At 35.5% G+C, this 25,216-nt stretch overlaps 1 protein-coding gene across 1 annotated transcript in view; it reads left to right on the top strand.

The window, feature by feature from the left end:
* Nucleotides 1-25,216, top strand: part of SYNE1 (spectrin repeat containing nuclear envelope protein 1) — a 313,359-nt gene that overhangs the window by 77,293 nt on the left and 210,850 nt on the right. The window contains exons 9-22 of the mRNA XM_085308428.1: nt 2,414-2,521; nt 3,267-3,404; nt 4,582-4,746; nt 7,941-8,053; nt 8,594-8,762; nt 12,252-12,348; nt 13,892-14,094; nt 17,968-18,132; nt 19,492-19,644; nt 20,111-20,254; nt 20,689-20,862; nt 22,205-22,363; nt 24,244-24,408; nt 25,020-25,154. Coding sequence (XP_085164554.1) covers nt 2,414-2,521; nt 3,267-3,404; nt 4,582-4,746; nt 7,941-8,053; nt 8,594-8,762; nt 12,252-12,348; nt 13,892-14,094; nt 17,968-18,132; nt 19,492-19,644; nt 20,111-20,254; nt 20,689-20,862; nt 22,205-22,363; nt 24,244-24,408; nt 25,020-25,154 — 2,088 coding nt within the window. The remainder of the gene's footprint in view (nt 1-2,413; nt 2,522-3,266; nt 3,405-4,581; nt 4,747-7,940; nt 8,054-8,593; nt 8,763-12,251; nt 12,349-13,891; nt 14,095-17,967; nt 18,133-19,491; nt 19,645-20,110; nt 20,255-20,688; nt 20,863-22,204; nt 22,364-24,243; nt 24,409-25,019; nt 25,155-25,216) is intronic.

The following is a 25,216-nucleotide window of genomic DNA, read 5'->3' as shown; positions in this document are numbered from 1 at the left end:
ATCATATTTTTTTAGAACTGTACAATATCTTTAACACCATTCATTTAGGCAATTACTGAAACATCTATATCTTTTGCCAAACAAAATATTGCACACAACAGTTGTCTGACTAAATAGTGAAAGAATCACAGTTACTGCTACCTCTTAACTTTATCTTTTCACTTAATATCAGAGAAATTATACTGTGCGGTTCCTGTTCTTTTTATCTTCAGACAACATAGAAGTATTCTTAATCCTGATGATACTCTATTTCCAAAAGAATTGTCTTGTTCACACTAGGTGTGGCCATTACTATGGTTTTAAGCCATATTAAGAGGAAATCTTGCAAAATAACTACTTTGCTCAAAAGTCTGTTTGAACTGTGGTAGCCACAGAGACTTTCATAAGGACTTAAGTTAAAGATATGATTTTCAGCAACAACAAAACAAGTCCTAGAGGAATAAAATTTAGTATTTGATGGAAGTGAAGTTATAGTATGAATTAAAAGTGATATACAAAACATGGTGAAGCAATCATTGCYTTGACTTCAGGAATATCTTACTTACGGTTTCAATTGCTAGGATTGCTTTAAGACTATCAGTCCATTAAGATGCATAGTTTAGTATTACTTTTATGGATCTGACTGCTAAATATTAATAGAGATCTCAAAAGGCTTATTAAACTTAAGACTCCTAATGAATGGAAGGCATTTAATACAGTTCTTTTCTTGATAGCTTAGTAAGTTAAGAATGACTTTATACATTTTTCTTCTCCTAAGGAGGTAATCCTTTCCGCACTATCAAACCAGAATAGCATTATTTTTATTTTTCTTCTATTTATCTAAATGGTTTGACAAGTTGGAAGCACTGGGAGCTTGAGAAGCCATGTGCATTAATGAAATGCCAGCATTTCACATAGCTGGAACAGGGATGTGTCACATATGCCTTCTGCTTTTGGGCACCTGCTTTTGGTGAAAAGAACTATTAGGAACTTTAGGCTGTTCCAATGCAGCTGTTTTAATATAATAAGCTGACTGCAACTAGTCTGGTAAGAATTTTTCTGGTGGTTTACCAGATAAAATATCTGTGGATATTTCCTCAATCTCTTGTTCAAATTCTGTCCAACCAGCTACCACTGTTTTGAGTAGAGGGTCTGTAAAAGAGTAGGTAGAAATACTCTGAAGAGTTTCTTTCCTATTGGCAGGCCCTCAGCTGAACTGAAGGGACCACAACCAGCAGTTCCAAGCTGTTAAAATGATTAGGGGAAGTTATATCTTACACATTAGAAGCAGCTTTCAAAGAAAAGAACCATAATAGACTTCCCTTTTAGATTAGGATCTCGTTAAAAGAAAAGAACTTTGTTTCTTAAAAGTGACTAGTCTTTTTTATATAACACATGGTCCAATTTTCCTTGTCTCATGTAATGTTTGAAACTTAATCGCTCGTTTTAAGTGATTAACTCATATGGTTTGGTACAGTATTTGTTGACTGTAATTGATCTGACGGTCACTGGTTTCACAGAAATATGGCCTTGTGGACCTTCTGATTAACGGCCAGCATATATGGTTGGAAATCTGAGACAACTGCTTGTATCCTACAAGACTTTTCTGTTGACTGTTACCTTATCATATAACATGCCCGTAGACCTGAGGTTTCCTGTTGGCATTTCTCTGTTTTTCACTGCCTCACTACTGGTCACTGGATCATGAGGAGAACTTTGCAGCCTTGCAAAAAAATGGTGCCATGACAGACTAAGTGTTAAAGCAAAACTTGAAAACAAATACACAATTCTTCAAAGCCGTAAAATGGAGTAGAAGTAAAAGAAACTGTGAATACATAAGTTTCTTTCTTTCTTTTATTTTCCTTGCTGAAACTTTCTCTGTCAAAACATTTTGCCAGTTTCTGAACTTAGAGCTTGATGTCAAGGGTTCCCCTCAAGTCGTTTAGAATATGAATGCATAAGCATGGATCATACTGTTACTACACCTTTTAGTTTCAGCAATAAGAGTCCAATTAATAAAACATTGGTAAAAGATGATGAGATCCCTTCCGATTAAAATTACCTTTTACTGGAAAATCACTCTGAATATATGTGGAAGACAAAAATTATCTGTTGAGATATATTTAAATGACTTTGTGTTAACTCCAGAAGAGAACCGCAAGTAATAGCTGTGACACTGCAGTGACCCAAATAGTCATTGTGTTTTCACACGTGTCTAGATGTTAAGTTCTCTTCCAAGAAAAAGCACATCCAAGATGAGCTGTGCTTTTTAGTTAGCCTGCATGAAGATAAGTAATGAGAGAATTTGGCCGAGACGTTTCCATTGACTTTTCCTACAACTAATGAACTTGCTGGAGAGATGTCGATTTCTTGACTATATATGATACTTCTATTAATAGGCTGCAATTTTTTTTGAATTTGTGCTAAAACACAGAAGGAAGATAGACTGGTGCTGAGAGACCTAAAAGTGTGGGCAGAGCAGTTTGAAAGAGATTTAGCCCGTGCACAAGCGGCAGAGACAAGCTTACAGGAGAAATACCAGGTAAGCAAGTGGGAAAACTTTGTATGGTGAGAGATTATTCGCATGGTTGTGTGTAATGTGTGCCATGTAATTTTATGCAGCCTGCACATACATAGTTTGACATACTGTAGTTTAAAGAAATAAGGAAAAAAATTAGATTGCCCTTCGTTTGTGGAGGAATTATAATGTCAGCTCAAGCTTTGCTACTTAGAACTGTGCACAGATGGTTTGCCTAACACAGATCTTTTTCTAGCAGCATGAAGAAGGGCTGTCCTAGTTAGAAGTGAGCATGTGTCTGTACAACCTTTCCAGATCCTGCATGATATAGCTYAGATGGTGAAGTATGGCTGAAGGCTGAATGAGGTGACAGGTGGAGAGGACAGGGCTTAAAGGTTCATTTTTAACACATCTCTCAAAGGGGAACATCTAAACCTGTAATAGAAATTTCAGTCTAAATTTTCTTCTGGAGTTTGGCTGCTCTAAAAGCATCCCTGTCCATCCCAAGCAGCATTTAGCCTGTTTGCTATTTTATCTAACTGAAGGGGAATTTGGAAGTCCTACCTAGAATCCCACCTGTGTTCTCTAGGGGGTATTAAAACCTCTAATAAAGTGCAATCCAAGGAAGGCTTTAAACATACAAATTTACTGCTATTCTTTTGGGGAAGGATTAGGTTTTTCGTCAGGATAAATTTCTAATATAGATGGCAGTATGCCATAGGCGTTGTACAATTTCCGTCTTTCACTCTGTGCTTAYCTCTTTGTGCAGTCATTTAAACACTTCAGAGTACAGTACGAGGTAAAAAGGAAACAGATTGAGGTTGTAACTCAGTCATTACGGAAAGATGGTAAATTATCACTTGATCAAGCTATGGTGAAGCAAGCTTGGGACAGAGTTTCATCCAGGGTAAGTTGAAAATTAGCATGCTATATGTTTTGTATTAAATAAAGGACAACAGTTTTAAAGTCATTTAGGCACCTGTTTGATATTGATTTTATTAGGCATTAGAAATCTAAATAATCTCTGCCAGTGTTGAATTATATTCTGTGTGTTTTGAGAACCTTTACTGCATTGTCTCTTTTAGCAGGTACTCAAGCAAAGACAGTATATGAACTCTAAGACATGGACTATACTTAGAGATTTCACTTTATCTGAAAGTATGTTAACAGTGTTTAGCCAAATTCAAAACATTATTGATTCAGAAAAAAAAGTACCATTCCCCCTCAAACTGCARTATTTTAATGTAAATTACTAAAGCTGCCTGTAAAATTCTAGTATAATATTTTTTATTAACAAAAAATGGTTCTATATAACAAATACTAAATGCTTTGGCAAAAAATAAGGCTTTAATGCTATTTTTGGTCTGAACTTACAATAATAATGTATGCATATTAGTATTCAGAACAGTAAGTCTGTAATAATTGAGTGAAAAATCTCAAGTGAGTAATAGTGGTCATCCCAAATAAAAAGTAATTAAGTCATTATTACTCAGTGTGTCATCATAGATTTCCCTGTATATTTAACAGAGGAACTATTTAAAAGTATTTTAGAGTTTTAACATGTTTATTTTCATTATTTTTCACACTCCCATAACTGGGAATGCCAATAAGACAAGGTATTTACTGCTATACTCTCAACTTTACAGTCCTTTGAGACTCATCTGCAATTTTACACACAGAAAATATATTAAAAAAAGATTTTGTGCAAGAGTATGAAATAAATGACATTGAACAGAAGGCAATCTCATCTGTCTTACTGTGACTGTTAATTGTCAAAATACCAGATCTTCAGCTTGTCAGTTGTTCCAATTTAAGTGTGGTCAGTTGTGTAACTGAGTTATCTTTTTAGAAGGGAAATAGATATATCAGGGAATACTGGTAGAGATTTTGTTGCCTATGAAAATGCTATAATTCCAGAAGTAATGCCAAGTGAGGTAGCCAGGTTTATGTCTCAAACATATTTTCTTATGCTTTTGTTTTTCTTTCTTTTCTTGCAACATAAAGAGTCTGTTTTCCCCCCAAAAATACTTGTTTTTACAATTAAGCAAGAAGGAAGTTCAATCCTCTTTATTTTTACTTCCTAGCTACTTGATTGGCACGTACACCTCGATAAATCTCTCCCTGCACCTTTGGGTACCATAGGTGCTTGGCTTTATAGAGCAGAGGCTGCTCTGAGGGAAGAAATAACTATTCAACAAGCTCATGAGGAGACAGCGAATATAATACATCGGAAGCTTGAACAACATAAGGTAGATCTAAATGTATTCATTCTATAACTATGTTTTATTGTATCCAAGGTTGTAAATCAATCATGCTATACAAACAAAGATTATTATTTGTGAGTCGAAGACTAGTTGCCTTCTACTCATCTCATTTTGGGTAAGGTTGCTTCATCTTGACAGTAGCTAAAGATGATGTGTCTTTCAGTGATAGCTTTAACTATCCTGTCTGTGTATCTTACAAACGATGTTCAGAATTGCATTTGATTTTCTCTGCTGCTTCTCTCTGAGAGTAGTATGTTATATGTTACACATTGTACAGGCAATTAACATATTACTATATGTATTATTGTATGTATATATATTAWCATAGTAATATGTTAATTGCCTGTACAATGTATAACATTTAGTAATAYGTTAATTGCCCCCTTATTCTAGGACTCTGTTGGATAAAGTTCAATCCGGAGCTAGTAAATTGGGTACATACTTTAGCCAGTAAGAATTTGTTAGGTTGTTAGGGGTGGGGGCGGGAGTAAGAGCGGGAAAGAAAGGAGACAGAGGAGAGAGAGAGAAGATACTTAAGCGCACTGATATTCAATACAGTTGATATTATAGCCAAGACTGGGGGAAAATAGAATGAAATGAATTTTCATGGTATTGCTATGACAAATAGCATAAAGTCCACTGTGCTGTGGTAAATAGGAAACTCTCCCAGGTGAATTTTAGTACCTTATTCTTTGTTGAATCCAAGTTCTCATTTAAAACTAAACTGTGAAGTTTGCCTGTGCATTTACATAGTATGTTATGAGAAAGATATAGGCAGAAATTGTTGGAGAGTAATAGAAGAAACTGAAACAGAAAATAAAAAGGAAAAGGGAAAAATACGGTGTAGAGAAAGGTTGCATTTATGGCAGTAAGACTTGTTTTACACTGTTTCTCTGCTGATGTTATTTGAAAATTTGATTGTAGTTTTCTCATTGCTTGCAATTTAGATATGTGGTTTTTATTTTTAAAAAGTCATACCATATAATGAAAAGCTGAAAAGTTTCACAGTCATCTTGAAATAGTCAGAATGGACAACCAATGTTTTRCTGGAAGATGAGCTGAGTCTCTCTCTCAGCTGTTCTTTACATGCTTGAGTTAAGTGCCAGCTAATAAAATTTAAGCAAAACAATATTAAAACACTGAGAAGAAGTCATTGTTGTCTTTTGAGGTCAGTCTTCCATAATACTAAGTTTGATTAGTTTTCTTGAAATATTGAGTGTTTCAGAATTCATAAGATTTGCTACTTGATTACAAAAAGTGGGCCAAATGCTTTTTTGCTCTTATAACGTAAACACCATAGGACCTTCTTTTAATGTGTACATAAAAAACAAAACAGTGTTTACTAACTGTGATTTCTTTACATCTGAAATACTGTGTTGAATGTGGGATTTCTCTACAACAAGTAAACTTTGATTTAGGTTAGTCTGTGTCATGTGAATTTTCCCACAGGAATGGGATGAAGAAAGCTTCAACAGAAGGAGTTGTAATTATATCAACTCCTGGATTTATTTTTTGTCACTCGCATTTGTACTGATGAACCTTGATGTGCTATTGKATAATACCAGCAGTGCCTTAGAGTACTTTTTTAATCAGGAAGTTGTTGGATTAGRTTTATTGTTTCAAAATAGCTTCATCACCTTCTGTATATCTTTATCTCATTGGGCAATGTGTTATATTAGGAAATCTATTGCTTCTGCCCATTTTGCAGCTAATGCAGAATGCATAAGTTTACTTAGACAAACCTTCAAGGAATTAAGTAAGCAGTTAAGTTCATTTTAGTTAATACTAACTACCAAGATCAAGGAATACAAGAAAATATCTTTGTTTGTTCATACTCATTTTGCAAAGCAGAATTTCACCTAGGGAGTAAGTTTTCATGAGCTTCCTGTTGATGTTAGATGTTTAAAACTGCTATATTTTATATTGACTTACTTACGCATGTTAGAGACATCCTTCCTTGTCTGGCAAGGTTGCAAATGCAGCTACCCTAGATACTTGTTCTAAGTCTGTCCTTTATATGAGAGTACTTTAGTCTCAGGATATCCTCAGTGAAGTTTTCCCCATGGTAAAATGAGTGCATCACTTGCAACTGAGCAAGTCTGATTCATTTCCCTTCACAACAAGGTCTCTGCTGAAGCAGAAAACTGAGAAAAGATAGGTGGGTTGATGGGGATGTTGAGGTGAGTTGATGTGCTGAGCCATTAGAATTACTATGGATTTCTGCTGTGCAAGCACTGGATGCTACCTGTAAGGAAATCCTCCTTCAGCACCCAGAAGCAGACAGACGCCTGTGCTCATTACGCTAGTCTGCATTTTGTTGACCTAGGTGAGGGGGGGGATTCGTATGTCCCCTGTGTCAAGAGCCTTCTGCCTGTTTTCTGCCAGGGCTGTCTGTATACAGTTAGATCTCTACTGCTGTGTTTCCTCACAGTCTCTGGGGACTTGGCCTGTTATTGGTACAGATATGTGTTTGGAGACTATTGCCAGTCATTCATTTTAATAAGTAATCTCCAGGAAACCGTTTGAAGCAGTGTTGCTTAGTTACAGTTGAAATGTGCTCTGCTGTAAGGTTTTTGCTGGTACAATTCTTATCACAGGAGCACAGGTTGGGTACCACGTTCTGCGTTCATTCGTGTACTGTATAGAAAGCAATCTTGAAACCCTTTGATGCTGAGAGAGTGAGAAGTTCACTAAACATTGAATATGTACTTATATAAGGAGCTCTGGATCTTCTGTCTTCACGTAAAGGAGTAGATTAGTCGCTGAATATTTGAATCAATACTTAATAAAGGTTAGTATCTGTTATAAAGATGTAAACAGTAAATTTAGGAAGATTATACAGTTGTGATATTAGAGTATTTGCAGACTGCATTTCAGGGATTATTTAAATGTAGTTAAGAGTTCATGTTTTGTTAAACCTCTGCAGTGTATGCATCCTCTGTTTTAAATTAGACACTGCTTTTGCAGAGCGTCTTATAAGGGGGTTACCTATGTAAATGTTCAAGCTGCTGTAAATGCTTTTATAATACACATAACCTTGCATGCAAATGTGACAGCATGATCAAATAGTTAACTACATTGAGTCATCAGTGCAGCCTTAAAATTATGCTTATTAGTTAGGTAGCCTACTGTGAGCCTTCTCTCTCTCACAATCTCTCTCTCCCTTTAAATCAAATCAGGATCTGCTGAAAAACGTAGATGGTCACAAAAAGACTTTCCATGAGATCCACCGGGCCAGGTCTGTTAACGGAGTGCCTGTTCCATCTGACCARTTAGAGGATATGGCAGAGAGGTAAGGCTTTCAATCTGAAATGAAAATCCTCTGTGAATGAAAGGGAACCTGTTTGCTTTAGAATCTGTTCATGTAGAAATCATTGTCTAATTATATTTCTCAGTAGCAAGCATGAAAAAAACAATAGAAGGAACTGCCCCCCCCCCAATATACATAAAAATATATTGAAAAGCATGGTGCATTAAAGATTGATGAGAGTCAGCAATACTGGAAAGTAATACTTTTTTACATTGATCCTTTTATTACTTGCCCCTGAACAAATGTTATGTAACAACACTTCAGATGCATATGAAAGAAAAAAGAAAAATGACTTTGCAAAACTTAGTAACAGATGTTAACTGATGATTCTGTGAATAAACAACAATAATTCATTTACTGTTAATGAGCAGACATCAGAATTATCATCATGCAAAATTAAATATATTTGTAGACTCTGAAATAGATCAAAGATTAGAGAAATATCTCACCCATAACTAGAGCTTCCAGTCTCTTCTGCAAAATGAGTATTGCTGTTTTACTACAGTATGATTCATTTTTTAGGTTTAATTTTGTTGCCTCTTCATCTGATCTCCATCTGTTGAAAATGGAGTTTCTGGAACTGAAGTACCGTCTACTGTCACTCTTAGTCCTTGCTGAATCGAAATTAAAATCATGGATTATCAAATACGGAAGACGAGAGTCAGTAGAACTACTTCTTCAAAATTATATTGTAAGTTGGGTTTGTTTTTATTTTTTTTCAAATATTTACATTTAAAATGATTGGAAATGAATAAATAAAAAGCAGAAACAGAAATGACATTTACCAGTTAACARCTTTATGACTGAATTCTTAAGGCATATCTTTTCAGAGGTGAATGTGCCTTCTCCATGGAAGAACCTTAGTCAGAAGGCCRAATGTGAAAATCATGCTCCTTGCACCATCTCTTCTAAATCAGAAATAATGTCCCAGACTACCAACTTACTGAGCGTACCTGGAGGTTCTGAATCCAAGATTTTGACTCACTTTACAACTGTACAGTGCCTTTTGTAGTGCTAATACACAATACAATATGTAGAGAGAAGGTGGATGCAGTTCCCCCACAGTACATATTAAAAAAAAAAAAAATGGAAGTCCTCCAACTGAGGGAAAAAGTAATGCTGCATCTGTGTATTTATGGAATATAATATATTGTTACAGGAGTCATTTTATTCTTTTAAGGAATAATTTGCCCCCTCCTGGTCAACATTAGAATATTAAATCTGATATTTTATTTCTGTTTTGGAAAGAGATTGTTCCAGCTCTGAATCATCCATAYATCGCTTTAAGAAACAGAGGCTATTGACTGATAAATGCTCATTGATGCTTTCCCTTTTAGTCTTATCCTGTAGTATCTTGTTAAATCCATTGTTGCAGTGCCAACTGGCTGGCAGAATGATACCACTAGTGCACAAGTATGAGTGCAAGTATGTTTTCAAAAGCAGGGTTGAGGTAAATATTTTTTTCCCTTCTCTCTAACCCAAATGAGAAAGAAGTGAACAGGAGAATTCAATTTGGAAGGAATTCATATCCCATTTAGAGCCAGGGCACTTTGTAGAGAAAATTACTGATGGCCCCATAGGCTGGTACTTCTTATTGCTTTGGAAGCAAACTCAGTAAAGTTCCCTTGCAAAGTGAGAATTGAAGATCTACTTATGCTTTTCCTTCTGTATGTTTTAACAGTTAGAGACCCATAAAAATTCAGGTGGTCTGGACAAGCTCTGCAAAATTCTGATGATCATTTAAAACAACACTGTTTGCTAGAGTGATGTGCAGTAACTAGGAGTTATAGTACATTTTTATGCTCCATAGCACTGTCTCTAAGAGTGCTAAAAGGTGACAAGAGAAGTAATTGAGAGAGTGGATAGCTTGAATTTTGGCTTATTATTTTATATCACATTCTTATTTTTTCATTTAAAATGAACATTAAGCAGTGAATCTGTATGTTATTTTATGACTTCCTCAATTACTCCTGTGCTTCAGGCTGTTAATGCTGAGTTGGTCATTGGGGGAAAATATACTTCCTTACATCATTTATGAAACTGGATCACATCAAAATGAGGAAGTTGTCCAAGGACAAGAAGATAGGTAGAGCTCGGTTACACTCCTGATGGCATTCTCTTTTGGCTCCTTCCAGGGTTTAAGTGATGGAAAAGAGTCTTTATTTACTTTGGCTTAACTAACAGCAAGTTTCTAGGAGCAAGAGCTGAGTGTTACTCTTCCAGTAAAATAAAGCTCTTAAGTAGGAAAGCTGTAGTCAGTATCGTGACTATATTAGTAGGAGATAAAAAATGGGCTTGTTTTGCTTCTCTATCAAAGCAGACTGAGAAGTGTTGGTATTCTAGGAGCCAGTGTACACTCTGGCTCTGGTTAGGACATATACCTTGCATATACTTATACATATACACCTTGAATATACTTATATATTCTAACTTATAAATAAAAGTGGTGCATTTCTACTTTATCCTGTCTTTTTTTCACTAACATGTCATATRTCATAAGTAAAGGCTATCATAGATTGTACATCATCAATCTGAAGAGTACAGTAGCAGAGCCTCATGTGTAGTGGAAATATTAGGATGCTAGGGTAGAGTTATCCATGGGTTTTAACCCATAGCTGTTCTTAAGGCATTAAYGCTTTTTTTTTCCCTTACAGCTATATACACTTGGGAACAACGACGTATTTTCTTTAAGGCATTTTGTCAAGTAGGAGAGATTATTACTCAGTAAAGTGATTATAGACTATTTAGTTTTAGAAAATATTTCTAGGCGCTCTTGAAATCAATATTGCATAAGTAGTTTGGTACTGTCTCTTAATTTCTCTAATGAAGTGTTTTTGGTTCAGAGTAAAATGTCTATGTTGGGGAGATGGCAAAAGTGAAAAGTCAGGAGTTTATTGCATAATTCATGGTAATGCATGCAATTCTGTATACTTACAGAATACATTTTTAATGACAATGCAGAGAAAAGTTCTGATTGTTCTTTACTTCTAATTTCCGTGGTTGTAAATACGTTTTTAAATTATGCAGTAACTATCTGTGTTGATTTGGCAACTATAAAAGGTATTTAAATGGGAGATTTTTATATCTGTTCTAGCTGGTGGATTCATTTTTAAATCTTCTTTTTCATTTCTTTTTTCTGTTATACCAAAATGATGCTAATATATGTAGAAGTTTGTCCACTCTGACATTCCAAAGCTTGTGTAGACATACCTGAGATGTACTCGTCTTAAATATGTATGACTGTAACTGGGAAAACATGAGCAGTAGCACAGGTTGCAAAACCATTCCAAAGCACCACATAAGTACTTTTAGCAAGACAATCTGAAAGCCTATTTTTTTAAAAAAGAAAAAAGAGTTTTCTTCCTTTATAGCAGTGGTAGTGCAAGAGAACATGTGATAATATATTTGTATAATATAGAAATGTAATAATACAGACATTCAGACATTTAATGTAATTAATGTTTCTGAAAGAATGTTAAAAAATAGAGTAGTCAATGCTGTTTAGTAGATAAAGTGACATAATTTTGTGACTAAAATATTTCCATATAAGGTATTCATCACTCTGTAACACATTACATAGCTAACATATAGCTCCCAATGGAAAAACATTCTGTTGCACTTAAAAAAAAACCAGCATCTCTTTGTGCAGAGTTTCCTTCATGGTTTTTTTAACATTTGTGAAAGAGAGAAAAGAAAACTGAAGCACAGTCAAATATATTTCGTAAATCTGCCTTTCTGCAAAGGAGCAATTTTTAAAGCTTAAGTATATTTGAATTTTTTAGTGACCTTCTATAGAAAAGAAAATTTCTTTTTATTCAGATGATTCCAGTTTGCTTTCAGTACAGGAATAGTTTCCATTAAATTGAATTATTCCATAGTTTGTTTGGTTTGTGCACATTCAAATTATCATACTCATATGAGTTCTAGCAAGACTAAGCAGCTAGCAGATGGCCTCAGAGGAAGTTAAATATTCTTTCCATACAAAAAGCAAATAAACTGAATTTGTGAGAGGGGACTGTGCTCTATCATTGATTTGGTGAAATTTCGATATTGTTCTATAAATGAATGGAGCAATAGTGAAGTATTGTAACTGTTGTGGTGTACATTAATTTCAGTGAAGCTATTGTTATTCTTAACATATCTTTATATTCTCTTCTGTAATTTTTTTGGTTTTTTTCAGTCTGTTATTGAAAATAGTAAATTCTTTGAGCAGTATGAAGTTACATATCAGATCTTGAAGAAAGCAGCTGAAATGTATGCCAAAGCAAATGGCTCAGGTAAATACCTTTGTTTCTGTTGTCATGGGGACACCATTTTAATCTCTTCAGACATAAACATCCTCTAAAAAGATCTCTTTATATCTGTTTCATCCCTACAGTACAGCTGGAAAGCAGCTGTGGTCCATCAGAGGGACTATACCTCTGACAGTATTTTTATATTATCGCTAGCATAAGGTTAGCTGGTGCAGAACAGCCTGCGTTCCTGCTGTTAAGCTTTCCTGCTCTCCAGAAGAGACTGGTCATGTTCAGACTTCCTACTGGGAAGAGTCGCTGATCTGTGCTAACTTCTGAATTCTGCCCAGGGTTTGTTTCAGTGAGTGTGGTAGATCTGGACCAAAAGTGGGTAGACACCAAGTTAGGAGTCAGGAAGGTGCTGTTCTGGTGCCTGGGAGTGCTCCCTGTCGCTGCTTGCTTTAATAGAAAAAGGACCAGAGATTCAGTCCTAGTGTTGTTGTAGTGAAGTAGTACCCCTGACTTGTTACAGATTCTTCGTTAACTTTGAAAACTTGTAAGAGGAACCCAAATGATACTTGATGTATGCATATACTTGTGAAAAATGACTAACCGGTTCAACAGTTGCCTCCTGTAATTCCTAAAGAGCACTGCTGGGTTCAGTGAGAATGCATGAGGGCAATGTTTGACCTAATTTGTTACAGACGTAAGATCATTTTAATCTCCACTGAGATAATAATACAGTAATATCTGTGGAGGGTTGCTGCAGCCGATAAAGTGGTTAGCAGATGTGGAGAAAAAAATGGGTTTTTTTGTTGATGATGGCACTCAACTCAAATTTTATAAACATAAATATTTTTGGCTAGCTCTTCTTACAAAATGTAAAATTAATAGATTTAACCCATAGTATTTAAAAAATCCAGTCTAAAATAATTTTATAGAAAGCAGATAGTCACTCATGTGAATACAGAAACAGCAGTGAAAATTAAGGACACCAGAACTGGAAACTTAATTTTTTAAAAGGTCACTATTTTGAATGTTTTACTAACTCTCAAGATTTGTCTGTTCTGGGTTTGGGGGGTTTTTTGTTTGTTTTTCCCCTCGCTCTTCTTTTCTTCTGTAATAGAGACACATGTTCCTTTATTACATTGAAGAAAATATTAAAAATTAAATGTCAAAAAATAGCAGCAGTTTGATTTCAAAGTCAGTGTAAAGGTGATCAGATTTTCAATGCTACTGAGTATAGTCCTAATATATTTGTATGTTATACATTTGTAATCTCTGCTTTTAAGGAAACTTTCTCTTTTGCTTTCTTCTGCTGCAGTTGAACACTATACTGAATATACAATGTGACTCTGTTAATGCTGCACTCTTTTTATGTACTTATCCTCAGTGTTTAGAATACAGGTGTAATTACTCAGTCATAATTTTGCACTGAAATTGGGCTGTAAACTGAATGTAAACACCCACAGAAATAGATGTTTTACTGAATTATAATTCCCTAATGGGAATGGATAAGCATAGCATAAAGTTGAGCTTTACAAAAATAATAATAACATAAACAATCGTTATCTCTTTTGTATCTCAGTGGAAGAAGTTGAGAATGTGATGAAATTCATGAATGAAACAACAGCACAATGGAGGAACCTCTCAGTAGAGGTGAGAAGTGTAAGAAGCATGTTGGAAGAGGTAATTGCTAATTGGGACAGGTACAGCAGCACCGTTGCAGGTCTGCAGGCCTGGCTGGAGGATGCTGAAAAAATGTTGAAACAGCCTGAACAGTCAAAAAAGGTATGGAATAATAGCATCTATATTTGGTATTTTGTAAATTATGAATATGGGATGTATTTTGGTTTTTGTTTTGTTTTACAAAGTGTCATAGAAGAGGGTGAGGGGTTAGGGTGAGACTTTTCAATATTTATCAATCAACTGGATATCTTTAAGTCCTTATCTCAACACTCAGAATATTTTTCAGTTTCTGGTACACGGTCTGCATTCTTCTTAAGAGCTTCAGYGTTTGCATATATAGTGTGAACAAATATTTCTATATATACAGGCAAAGAAGGAAAGTGTCATCTGTGAGGACATGGTTAGAGGCATCTTTGACATGAACTTAGGACAGCAGCATTGCTCACGGATAGCGTTGTTACATATTCCACTGAAAACAAAGGCAAAACAGCTCTTAACACCAAACTGCATAGTCGCATGCTATGTATGAGGACATATAAATGAATTTTTTTTTCATTTATTTTCATCATAGAGATGACAGCTTTCAGTATTAATTATCTTCAGAAGACAACATTGTCTGTATGTGTGGAGTTATGTTTGATGGGCAAGTAATTAATCCATTTTCTCTGGTGTTTTGGAAATATTTTAGAGAGTTTGTTTTGAAGACCTGCAATCATAAAGATTGTTTTAGTATTGTATTGTGTTGTAATATTAGAGTATTGAAGCAGCAAGACTTATGTTTGTGAAACTTCAATATTGACCCAGTTTGACCTAACTAATGATGATGTTTTCAGTTCTGGTTTTCATAGGTAACAAGATGTCAAACTGATGCCAGTTCAGGAAAGACTATTTCATGTTACATGGTAGAGCAGTATAATTTGTGGGGAGAGGGAGAGGAAATTTTGTAATTTGAATTGATGTAGGAGAATATACTTTTTAAATAAAAATAAACCTATGAAAAGGATTCAGTAGTCTGGCATACTACAATAACATCAAATGTTATTATTAGTGAGCAAGAAGGGAGGCTCATCTGATAAGGTCAGTAACAAAATATTCTTATATCCTTATGTACGAATTAAGTAAAAAAACCTATATACCTCTCTGATCAATTTTATAACTTTACCTTCAAACAAATTTTCAAAGCGGATATCTCAACATGTCCCTACAGTATATATTTCTTCTGACATCTAGCCTAAATCCAAAAGTGCATAKGACTACTTATAATCTTTCTACTATCTGAACAGTTTTAAATAGCCTCGCTGAAAACCTTAGATATGAAAACATTACTATTCCTGAAATGCTATTTTTTTCTTAAATTGGCTCAAAACTGGTGACAGATTACTAAGACATAACAAAATCTACCTCTAGACTGAGATGCATATTTTAAAAAGTACTTCTAATATTAATATTAAATCTAGAACTCCACAGAAGTAAAATATTTTTAGACAGTTTCAAGGATGGTTCTTCTAATTTATTGATTTTAGTGTTTGGTTACTTAAGTTAAAAAAAGATTTAAAAAAAGAAAACTCTTGTAATATATTGATTTGTACAGTTAATAGCTCTACAGATACCAGCTCAAGCAAATGGATTCCCACATGAAAGATCATAATGATTGCATGGAATGTGGCATAAAACTTATTTAAATAGTTTCAATAATTGTTCTCTTAAGCCACAGATATATCAGTAGTAGGACATGAAGATTTAACTGGTTCTCATTTGCAAACCTTGCCCTTACCTGCATCACTCGAAAGCACTGTATTCTATCCTAGGCATAGATYAGAGTAGCTCCATATTGTGCTGCCGTACTTTCTTCCTCTTCTTCATTATCACAGTATGATTTCAAAACCAGTAACGGTACTGTTGTTCCATTTGCAAAAGTGAAAACTGGTCTGTTGGCTTTCACATTAGTTTCTCTGCCTTCAGAAGCCTTACTGTGAACCTGTAACACAGAAAAGTTTGCGAAAAAGATCAGTATGCACTTGGATTTCTCTCTGTATAATTACATGAAATTTAATGGCAAATATATCAGCAAATAAAACAACTGCTCTACAACTCCCTTATACTAGCAGTGCCTCTTAAACACTTAGTATCACAACTGCCTTGTAACCATGCCGTACAGCACCTTTCCCCAGCAGCATTATCCAAGKCATATGAGAAAGCTCCTAGTTTTCATGCAGGGATAGCTCTATAAAGTTGCGTTGTTTTGGTTGACTGGATGATAGGGACTGATGTGTGCTCCCGCCATACCATCCTAGACTCACCCAAGTTTAGCACATGCTTTAGGCTGGCTTCTGAAGTGGAGAGACTCCCCAGCAGGGTCTGAGGGAAGGCAATAGTTTGTGGGGATAAGTGCACAGGAACAGAGAGCTCATTCCTTCTTGACCTCTAGTAAGGCTTAAGCTTAACCATTGCTAGGTTCAGTAGTAGTTTGCTTTGGTTGTGCTCACAAAGAGTAGGACAGCTGTGTTAATTTTCCTTTCAGCATGCCCGGCAGGAAAACAAGATTGTGGGAAAGCATTAATGTGATGTATCTGAAATGCTTTATGGCATTTCTTGATAGATTCAGCATTGTTATCATGAGCACAACAAAAGCCTGTGCTCCACTACGAGTGGAAGAAGATTCAAACATTTAATTTTCTACAAGATAAAGCTTACTTATTGATACAGTCATATAGAACAGCTGTACTCTTTAGCCATCGGAGCTTTAGGAATTTAAATACTCTATATTATTCAGTTCAATCTTCTGCAAGTTTAGGCATTATATTTGACATTTGCTTTTTGGCTGTATTGGAAATATTTGTATATGGGGCAAGTATTGACATGTATAAGCTATTTCAGAGCTGTAGATTGGAAATTTGAGACAGCTGATGGTACAGTTGGACTAGGCTTTCTCGCATCTACCCCTGAGCAAAGCATGATTGTCAGATGAGCAGTGTTGGAATTAATAGGCTAGATATGTGGCCTTAAATAAAGTGGGTCAGTGCCCATTCTTTGGTCCKAAAGACAAAATGACGTGGTTCAGCTTGTATGCTTGTGGCTACTCTATTTCTTCCCCAGAAGAAGGTGGCCTCTTTGATTCAGTCTGTTGAAAACAATCCTTGTCCTGTGCTCTCTGTTGAACTGTGTGTTTTCTGGGAGAAGTGTGTCTGGCACAAGCTGAAACTGTATCAGAGAGTGTATTAACAATTAAATGTGGACAATCCCGGGACAGTGATGGAGTCCTGTTCAGTTTGCTGCTATAGCTGTAGCCTTATTGCCTGGAGATACCTATTTTTAGGAAAAATTTCCTGGGCTCTTGGCAAGCAAAAAGGAAGAATGAAGAAGTGGGACAATTTGTCTTGTTTATCAATTCATGTGGATGAATGTAGTTCCTCCAAGACATGCAGAAGCGTTTCAGAATGGCTTGGCTATTTAGGTTGTCTCACCAGAGCAGGGGAAAAATCAGTGACAGCCCTCCCTTCACTACTATACTCCTCCAAGGGGCAGCAGCTGTGGAGCACCAGTCTGCTCAGGTCTCCTGGGGCACCAGGCCTTGCTAAGCTGCACGTGATTCACAGAAGGGGAAAGATCTCTGTGGTCTGTACATGCTCCAAGTTGCTATCAGCCCATACTAACTCAGTACAAGACAGAAATTAGATGACTCTAACAGTATTTCCAATTAGAGATCAAATCCTTTCTCTTTGGGAGTTCCATTAATTTAACTGAAGGTACTTACTGGAGTAAAGATGAGCTATGAGTAAAATGGTGACAATTTTTAATTCAGTAGGTTGTGTTCACAGACTTAAAAATCCTGCTCTAGCATGCCCAGTATGAAGTGTTTCAGAGGATAATTGTTCAAAGAGCTTTATTAAGCCATTGACTAGATTTTAATGTCATGATTCTAGCTAATGACTTTTTGCAAAGGTTTAGGAAAGGTGGTGTCATTTTGTTCTTCAGGATTTCTTCCGACATTTGCCTCATTGGATCCAACAGCACACAGCCATGAATGATGCTGGTAATTTTCTAATTGAAACATGTGATGAGACCATTTCCAGAGATCTTAAGCAGCAACTTCTGTTACTAAATGGAAGATGGAGAGAATTGTTTATGCAAGTTAAGCAAGTATGTGTCTTTGCCTTTGTTACTTGTTACTTTTAAATAGYTACTTTTTATTTTTTCAATTATATGGAATTGAATTTTTTTTGACATATGAAATTTTTTTGGACATATGGAAAATTTTTTGACATTTTCAGCTAGTATAACCAATAGTGCTTTATAGTTGCCTGTGTTAATCCATAGAATATTATTAATATATGTTCTTAATATTCTTTTTAAAAATGATTGGTTTAAATAACTAATTAAATAAACTCTATAAAGCTAAATGTTGAAAATGAATATATCTTAATGCTCTTCAGTGAAAGTTGCACTCAGTAACTGTACTGAAACAGCATTTACAGTGCTAATTAACCAAATGTGTTATCCAAACAAGTTTGATGTTTCTTTTATTACCTTTAGCTCATGTAAGAGGTTCAACTGATTGGGGGAAAAGAAGTTTTTTATATGCTCCTTAGAAAGAAGAGAGAGGATATAAAAAAAACTATTCAAAAATATTTTGTATMTCATAAACACATCAGAAAATATTTTTGCTGGAATCATTATGTATCTAATGGCATTTTCTCCTGTCAGTGACTTTAAAGTAGCAGTTGTGTATTTGAAGATGCTGAACCTTTTTTCTTTACTGGCACGATTATGTCCATCATAGTCTGGAAGTTACATGGAAAACCAAACAATGATTGTCCCCTTTTGTATTTTAACTTTTCTGAACTATTCATTAGAATATTCTCAAGCTTTATTTGCTGATGTTGTTTAGGGTGATTCGCTGTGGAACCTGTAATGCCCAGAATRTAAATACGCCTCTTGCCCTGTTTGTGCAGCTTTCTTTCATGTGCTGGCTGCGCAGCTTCTCTCACTGATGTTTTGTCATTTCCTTCATACAGCTCCTGTCTGCTTTCTGATGTGTCCTGCGTTCTCCTTTTCTCCAGCCAACACTTCTTTTTCTGACATCTTTTTCCTTCAGCTTTTCTAAGCTTTCTGTATTCTGTTTTCTTTGATGTACTTTTGAAACTGATACTTCGGGGATTAGAAATGAATTGGGATGCTGATTCCAGGTTAGAAACAAGTGAATGTTTGGGATTCCTGGAATAGCCCAGAACTTAAAAACGTTTGACATATGTTCTGTGAATGAAGTTTAGGGAGTGACATTTTTTTGTTTCTTTTCAATATCAGTACAACTAAAAATAATGCAGACTTTTAGTTTAGAAGATTGATTTCCATTATTTTGTATTTTATTCATCACAATTTTTCTAGCAAACAGTTGCTCTGAAGATATATTCATTGCCTTAAGTAATTATGTAATTGCCACATTTCTCATTTGGGGGTTTAGTTTTTTTGTTTGTTTCATTTTACTTTACATTCTCTTAGTATGCTCGGGCAGATGAACTGGACAAAATGAGGAAAGAATACCTGGATGGTGTTGCCCATTTGACAGCTTTTGTGGATGGAAGCAATAGAAAAGTTTCAGTGCCTGTAGAATTGTCCTTTCTAGATGTGAAGATGTTTGTACAAGATTTAGAAGTAAGTTTCTTTCTTTCATTTTTTTTCTTTTCCCTTCATAAGAGAGAAGTATCTAACTTTAATTTTGAGGACAGAGCATAAGAATTCCATTACTGCTATTTTTATACTATTTTTAATATAATTTCTGCTTTAGCTAATGTATTGCATTCTGTAAGTGACATTTCTAGAGCACGTTTCCAAAACAGTGTCATTGTCCTACTGGATATTTCTTTCTGTATAGTTTCAAATCACATTGAGGAGAGCTTACTGTACTTTTGGGCACAAAATACATATATATGTATATGTGTGTGTGTGTGCATAGCATATGCCAAATGCATTTGCAAGTTGATCCAGTCTTCACTAAACTCAGTGATGAAAAAAATTGAAATTTTGGATATATATCTTATATATCTTTAGAACAGACTTGTATCTCACACAAATTCAAAAATGCTGTTGTTGAAATACTTGCTCGAAATATTTGTTTCAGAATATTAAGCAGAAGTTGCCTATGATGGAAGCTCAATACAAAATGATTGCAAGGACAGCACAGCTTGTTACAAAAGAAGTTTCCCAAGAAGAAGTAAATGAAATGCTTGCAACTTTGACAAGGATCAAAGACCAGCTGAGCAAGGTTGCAGAATACYTTTTCTACTACACACCCTTGTTGACTATTTAACTACTAACTAAAGTTGAACTTAAGCTGGAAACATATGTGCAAGCGCTCTATAAGACTCAAACAAAGAGGGCTTAATAAGAAAGTGTCTGTGTCTGAATTAGCTCTAGTAATGTAGGCTTAATTAGCAAGCTTCCCCGCTACATATGTCCATTTGAGCAAATATATGGTTATAGTAACTATGGATTGAATTCAGGATGAGGAAGGAGTTACTGCTTTTAGACTACCATGCTTATGTTTAATATTCTTTTCTTGAAGTAATATTGCAGGATCAGAAWTGATCTCTCTTAAGATGCAGGCAAAAACTGTGTAAATCTACATTTGGAGCAACCTGCTGTTCATTGCATTTTACTACTTTTTAAGTTTTTTTTTTCCTTTCAAATGACCAAAAGGTTAAGGAGTATTGCTGTGCCCTGCTGTATGAATGCCAACATCTGCTATCTCCACTGGAAGAACTGGAGAAACAAATCACACATTTTTATGAATCTCTTGAAAAAGTGAATGAAATAATTTCTATCTTGGATCCTGAAACACAACCTACAACTGTTCTTAAACAAAAAGCCCAAGTAAGTTTAGAAAACATATTACAAAGATTTTTTGCCTCTGACATCTTATAGGTTTCTAGGAATCTTGATTGAAATTCAGTAAAGTGAGCAATCCAGGTAATAAAACACAATGTATCCTGAAGTCAGGTAGACGTAAGCAAAAATTGAGACCCATGTCCTCTCATAGTGCTCAGGTTTTCAATCCAAGAAGTAAATATGTAAATATTAGAGCTTTTATGTATCTATCTATCTACCTCTCCCTCTAATGGAAATCAGACTGAAGTGTCAGAAATAAAAAAACCAACCCCATATAAATTACTTTGTGACTCTGGAGATTGGCTCAATAATTCAGCAAGAAGGATCTTGTTCTCCTGCAGTGGTTTCAAGCTTTGATTCTGTTTAGGGGAAAAAAGTGATCTGATGAGCTTGACTGTTCAGTCAAGCCAGTCCAGTTGCCTTCCTGAGAAAATCCTCTTCAGCTGATAAACACCAGCCGAGTCATGTGTCCAATCTGCAGGTTGAGGAGTCTGTTCATCYGAATGCTCTTTTCCCATGTCTCTGACAGTTGCCTTGCCCCAGACCATCATAGTAAAAGCACGTGTTCCTTCTGGATGGATTTGTTAACCAGGGAACTGAAATCTCCCCAGTTATTTGGCAGGTGCTAACTTYTGCTGAATAGATAGTAAAAAAAGATTTGTTTTGTGAAACCCAGTGTTTCTTCAATAGCAAATCAGTTGCCTCATAAATGGATTTTTAAAATATTTTTCCGGGCTGTGCAAATTCATAGGGTAGCGTTTTTACTCTTTTTTTTTCTCTTCCACCCGCCTCATTTTTATAAGTTATTTTTTATTATTTATTGTTTATATTCTTATTATTTATTATTTAAATGTCATTTATAATGATATTTAAATTCCAATAACTCACTTGAAAGATTAGCTTATTGAAAAAGCTTATTGAAAATCTTAACCAGCTACGGAGAGTTGTCATTCTTGCATCTCTTTTCACTGCTGCCTGTTTACAATTCACAGAAAATATAGCTGTCCCGTAAAAATTGTATCACAGAATTATTTATCCACCTGCATTTGCTAAATCTACCTAAAAGGCAGGATAGATGTTTGTGGTTTTCTGTTTGTTTGGTTTTTTTACGGATACCTAGAGCTTTATTTTAGTACAGGATCCTGCCTACTAGGAGAAAGTTGGGTGGTCTGTGTAATTCCTGCCAATGTTCTGTGCAGTCTATTTTTCATGGCTCTTTGACTATGTCCCTTTTGTTTTTATTGTCAAAAAATATCTTCCTGTTATTTTGCCAAACCTTTCTCTCCTTTGTTCCTGGCCAGGGTGGATATGTGTTTCTTTCTTTCAGGATTTGGTAGCTTTTCAAGAAGACTGCAAGAAATCTTTGTCCCTGATTGAGAGAAAYAGTCAGAGTGTTCTGCAGTGTGTGGCTTCAAGTGAAGTATTACAGCATTTTCATCAATTGACATTTCAGAAGAAAGTTACACAGATTCAGATTACTTTTCAGGTAATTATGTCGTATCTCGGTAAGTATTTTTGAAATCTTGTTGATACGCATCTGACCCATTTGACTGTTTCCCTGCTTAATTGATCTCCTCCTTGATGTCAACTTATTCTTGAAGGGCTTCTCCGTAATAGCTAACAAATGGTCAGGGAAGTTAGGATGTAGTTATTTGGAGGGAAGCGTGCCTCAGACCTCTCAGGGAACCCAGTGTTTGAGGAGAACTTCCACACATCATGGTCCTTTTTGAGTGAGAGACCTGAGACCCAACATTAGGACTGCACCACTTTTTATTATATTTTTTATATTTTTTTTCTCTTGAATTCTTGAATTCCTTATCCTGGCTAATTATTTACTCCCATCTTCCCAAGTATCACCTTTCACATAAAGCATGGAAGACGGAAGTTTCTGTAAATGCTTATATTGCTGGGCTTTACACCTCTCCAGGAAATGCAATAGTGTGAATATAGAAATTTACAAATACGTGTTTAAATTTATTAATGTAAAAACTTAAAACTTATTCTTTGGKCTAGAATCACCTTTATCTGTAAAATTCTATTTTTGTGATTAGAAATATTGATAATTTGGTGACTATTAACTTAAAGTCCAGCATGAAATTAACCACTACTGTCTAGGTTCAGATTTCCAGATTTTGAGTTCAATTGCATTCATTTTCAGGYAATTATTGTGCAGCATAAGGCCGTTGAAACTGAATTTTAAATTACAGAAAGTCAGTAAAAGAGTTATCCCTAAGAGATATCAGGAGATTTCAAAATTTTTACTCTACTTTCTGAGTTCTACTGAAAGATCTGTAGTTTTTTTTTTTGGGGGGGGTTGATTTATCATTTAGAAACGGTTTGTTTAAGTTATAATCATAGTTACAGGGGAAGATACAGTAGTCACTTGATAAATTTACCATTTGGGGCATTAATTATTTTCATGAAGAGGGATGGTGATTTATCTCCCTTTATGTTAGAAAGTAAACCTATATAATGTGGCATAGCCAGGCTTAAAATATTAACGGATCTGGAAACTGGGTTTTGGTCTTGAGAGGAATACAATTCTGTGTGATTTTATTATTGTGCAGAGTTTATCTGGAAACTTGAAAAAAAATTTAACAACATGTTTAAATTAAGAACCACATATTTGATTAGCTCATTGGATAAAAGCATTATAATTTCTTAAACTGGAATTAGTAAGCAGTGAGGATAGTAAAGTGTGTAGTTGGTAAATGGTGTTGGAATTACCTTGTTGCAGATGTATTGGTGCTTTCTGAGTGGCAGAACTTACATACATTGGAGGAGGCGGGGAGAAAGAAATTACATTATATGTAGTGTCTTTTAAGTAGCCTTCTACCTGTTTGCACATCTGACCTGATAGTGTGATAACTCTGCAAACCTCCTCTAGGTCAGAAGACCTTTAGCATGGAACTAGTAGGATACAGAGGTCAAATTACTCGTTTTTTTCCCCTTTCTCCCTTTCCCCCCCCCTTTCCCTTTCCCTTGTTTATATGAGAGGAGGTAGTCTGCTGTTAGGAAAAAATGAATGCCAAGCTTCTAACCATATCAGCTGCTTTACATTTTGAGGGCAGACTTCAGGAAGAAAGCACTAGGCAAATGGCGTAGGCATTTTGAAAATATCACAGACATCAGTATTAGCTGGTATCCATTTTTATATCAATGAAGGATGACATTAGCATGAGCCTTTGCATAGATATTAAAATTAGAAGACAAGGAACATGAGAGGGAGAAGAGAAACAGTTCTAAACTGCATATGTTTGGAACAGCAATGCCAATCAAATGCATTTTTATGTAAGATTATGGCAAAAGACATCAAATAAATATCAGTGAGAAAGTGCCAGCTCATTTTCTTTGCTTACAACTCAGAATATGGTCAGGAAAGCTGGTGACTGGAGAAAAAACATAGAAGCAAATAGCCGTTTGATGAAGAAATTTGAGGAATCTAGAGCAGAACTGGAGAAAGTAATACAGATTGCCAATTGTTGCTTAAAAGAAAAAGGGAATCCTGAAGAACTTCTGAGGAAACATAGCGTGAGTAAATTCTCTGATCTTTCTCACAGAAACTTTGAATGCATGACTATTTTATTCAAGTGAAAAGCTTCCTTAATTTTGCAATTGACATGGATTTGCTTTATATATAGAAATTTTATTGATCAGGTCAAACCAATGTTAAAGTTGGAAAAAGAGAAGGGGAAAAGGCATCCTAAACCCAAACCACCTTTCTCATTGAGGAATGTGAGCAACCAGAAAGCGCGGAGAAAAGAGCMCCTAGAGCATAGGATCGATTTTGCCAGTAAAACCTTTGGAGCGAGGACACTAATCTACATTCTGACAGGCTCGCACATCCACAACTGCTTTCAGATGAATAAATATTCATGTCTGCATTATAACTGTTACTTAAGCATATGGGTTTGAAACATATTGCTATTAAACCACCATCTCATGTATTGGCTGAGTGTCCAAGAACACATTAATTCTTTGGACTGTAAATAGCTGGAAGTAGTCCTTTAACTTGATTTCAGCTTCCAACATTACAGCAGAAATAACCTTGAAACGTAAACAGCTTTAGGGAACTTCATGCTAGCAAGTGACTGTATCACCAGTAACCAACTTCACCCTCTCACTCTGTACTTCAACCTCAGGAATTCTTTAACCAGTTGGACCAGAGAGTCCTAAATGCCTTTCTGAAAGCTTGTGATGAACTCACTGACATCCTTCCTGAACAAGAACAACACAGTCTACAGGAAGCTGTGAGGAAACTCCACAGGCAGTGGAAGGTTAGTGACATTGAATGACATCTCTAGAAATCCCAAGCCTTAACTCTGGAAGATTTCTCTAC

Source organism: Rhea americana, unplaced genomic scaffold, assembly GCF_003343005.1.
Source record: "Rhea americana isolate MKP2758 unplaced genomic scaffold, rheAme1 scaffold_275, whole genome shotgun sequence".
Classification (NCBI taxonomy): domain Eukaryota; kingdom Metazoa; phylum Chordata; class Aves; order Rheiformes; family Rheidae; genus Rhea; species Rhea americana.
The sequence above is the reverse complement of the archived record's forward strand: the minus strand, read 5'-3'. Positions and strand labels throughout refer to the sequence as shown.